The sequence below is a fragment of the Propithecus coquereli genome, unplaced genomic scaffold (assembly GCF_000956105.1).
Source record: "Propithecus coquereli isolate 6110/MARCELLA unplaced genomic scaffold, Pcoq_1.0 Scaffold535, whole genome shotgun sequence".
Lineage (NCBI taxonomy): Eukaryota > Metazoa > Chordata > Mammalia > Primates > Indriidae > Propithecus > Propithecus coquereli.
In genome coordinates, this window is record NW_012151230.1 from 585,840 (window position 1) to 588,905 (window position 3,066).

The following is a 3,066-nucleotide window of genomic DNA, read 5'->3' on the forward strand; positions in this document are numbered from 1 at the left end:
GCCTTCCCAGGACGAAGAAGGAATGGGGGGCCTGCCCCAGGGGACAGGGCAGGGCTGGTAGCCTATCTGGGTGGGGCCAACGCTGACACCCTCAGGACACTCTTCCACACGCAGGCTGCACCTCACCAGCAGGTCTGTACCTGTGTTTGTTTACACCCCTTGCTGTGCCCAGCAGGGTGAGCCAGCCTCTGGGGTTACATGGACTTCTCTGACTCTCAAATGTCACCCCCAGGGGTGCCATGTCCTCTAAGGTCCCAGTGTGGTGGGAACAGCCTCCAGGACCCGGGGGTTAAGGTGGGATGGGGACAGGCCCACTTCTGGGCTGGTGGCCCTGAGCATGCGCCAGCATCTCCCTCAAGCGTCCCATGTGAGAGGCCTCCAGAGCAGGCTGGACAGGCTGGGGCCATCAGCTCCCCTCGCTGAGTGCCTCAGTGTCCCCATCCGTGGAATGGGAGCAACAACCAGCCTCCCTCGTGGGCCATACATCTGTGAAGGGCAGCTCAGAACAGTGCCTGGTAGAGGGAACACTGACCGGGTCAGTCTCTGCTGTCAGCATGATCATGAATGATCTGAACTTCAGGGAAAAACCACTACACTTTAGCAAAAAATGAGGCCAATCAGGAGACACTTCTGGGCCAACCCAGAGGTTATGACTCGTCCAGAAGCCCCGTACTTTCCAAGGCAGCCTCAGAAGGGCAGAGAAAGGTGCGTGCAATGCCCGGAAGGTACCGTGGCTGGGTGACTGCCAAGCAGAAGCAGGCGAGTCACGCCACGGTGGGTGGGGTGTGGGGGGCGCTGGTCTGACCCACACAATTCCCCAAAGCCCAGTGAGTTTGGCCGGGTGGTGACCCAACGGAAGAGGTGGATAGTCAGAGCCGCTGCGGGAAGAGTGCTTGGACCCAGACGGGCTAGGCCCACTGTGGCACCCTTGTGACCTTAGGCGCGTGACCCAGGCCTCCTGAAACTTGACTTCTCTCCTCACTCATTCAGGACGCTAATGTGTATGGGACACTTTTGACACACCAACCTCCGTCCTGGGCACTGGACCCCACAGGACACGCACAAGACAGATGCAGGGCCTGCCCTCTGGAGGCTCACGAGTTCTTGCGGGAGAGCCGAGGACACAGGGCAAACACATCCCGAGACAGCGTCACGCGGTGGTAACAACGGGAGGGAAAGCGGGTGAGACCACAGCTGGGGTTGTGGGGAACAGGGCTGCCACTTCAGAGGGGGTTCGAGGTGACGTGTGCGCTGACACACGAAGGCACCAAACATCAACCAGTCAGCGAGAACAGGAGGAAAACCCGACCAGCTCCCCTGCTGGAGCCAAACGGGTGCGGAGGCCGTGGGTGGACAGGGCTTTCGAGGCCACAGTTAGGGTTTCTGTTTTTCCCTCCTTCCTCCCTGGCAGGGGACACAGATGGGGCAGGCAGAGTGGTGAGAGGTCTGGAACAGTAACCAGTCTCCTCCGCTGCAGTGCAGGAGCTTAGCCCAGGGCCCAGCCTGTGGTAAGTGCTCAGTTAACGCGTAGCCCATGTCATTACTGTCACTGAGAAGGGGGAAAACAGCCCAGAGATGGGGCCACCACACCCCACCAGGAGCCATCTAAGGCCCCCAGGTGTGCACGACAGGAGACAGCCAGGCTGTGTGGTGAGCACAAGCTACAACACCCATGTTTTGTGCTCACAGCGGCCCCACCTGTGTCCATGCACCCAGATACAAGGTGGCAAACCTGTCCCAGGGCCACATCCCTGGCCACCAACACCTGACCCTGAGGCTCTTTCCAGACCCCAGCAGCCCCCAGAGTTGGAGTGAGAACTTGGAGAGGACTCAGTGCAGGGACCTGCAGGAGACATCTCCCACTCCCACAAAGCCCAGCCTGAGACCAGCAGAGCCCAGGCCATGGGCTCCCAAACCCCAGAATAAGTTAAGAAGAGTTGGAACCCGAGTGATTCCTAGGATCCAAAGTCCAGCAGACAAGGATCCGCCAAGTAAGTGCTGCATGGGGCACACCTCGCTGGAGGTTTCTGCGCTCCCGGAGGGCAGGGGAGCTGAGGCTTCCAGGACTCGGGCCCTGGCAGCATTTCCACTCATGCCTGCTCTGGGGAGACAGTAGCTCCCACCCACCCCACTTGCCAGCTCTCTGACAGTATTTCATTTCCTTCTCTACTCACCTGGGTTCAGGCAAGAAGAGCAGTATTTGCTCAGCAAATATTGCCCACGATAACTCAGCCAGAGAAGCAATATTTTTTTGCCAACCTATTAACCATGCAGCAAGCAGCGGTGAGCAAGAGGGGTCTTAGGGTTAACCCTCGTCTCCCGCTCAAGCGGAAGGGAGGAACAGGAAGAACCTCAAAGTATCCATTTTATCACCGCCTCCATGAAGTCCAGCACGTCCCGAACGAACAGAGCGATATTTTGGCAACAAAAACACAACTGAAAAAAGGCCGATTGTGCTGCCAGCCAGCCCCCGGTTTAGAATACAATCTAGATTTTCTTTTCTCCTGCAGCTCAAAACACCCCTATACCCACCCGCCGCTGCGAGGTCCTCCAGACGCGACAGTCGGGGCGCGCGGCGGACACCGGGGTCCCGGGGCAGGAGGGCTGGGTGGCACTGGACCTCCCCGCAGGGGTCCCCGCGGCGGGGGCCGGCTCCGGGCCGCTCCCAGCCCAACTTCGGCAGAGGCGCATCCGCTTCCCGGGCACCTACCTCCAGGGCCTCCAGGGTGCTGAAGCTGGCGATGGCGAAGCCGTCGATGACCTCCTCCTCCTGCGAGCTGGACTCGCGGCGGCGGCGGCGCGGGGGGCGCGCTGTGCGGGGCGCGGGGGCGGCGCGGGAAGGCGCGCCGCGGAGGCCCGCGTTCTCCTTGCCGGGGCTGGGCTCGGGCTCGTCGCCCGACGACGGGCTCTGCGCGCGGGCGTCGCGGGCGGCCTCCCGGCGCCGGCCGCGGTCCCGCTGCGCGCGCGAGCGCCGGCTCGGGCGGACCTTGGCCTCCATGGCGGCGGCGGCGTGCGCCCCGTCGGGCCGGTGACCTTGACGCCCCGCGCCCGGGCCTCGCGCGGCCG

At 62.1% G+C, this 3,066-nt stretch overlaps 1 protein-coding gene across 1 annotated transcript in view; it reads right to left on the minus strand.

The window, feature by feature from the left end:
• FBRSL1 (fibrosin-like 1) overlaps positions 1-2,998 on the minus strand; it is a 71,946-nt gene extending 68,948 nt beyond the window's left edge. The window contains exon 1 of the mRNA XM_012657246.1: positions 2,711-2,998. Within this exon, the coding sequence (XP_012512700.1) occupies positions 2,711-2,998 (288 nt within the window). The remainder of the gene's footprint in view (positions 1-2,710) is intronic.
• Positions 2,999-3,066: the final 68 nt, after the last annotated feature.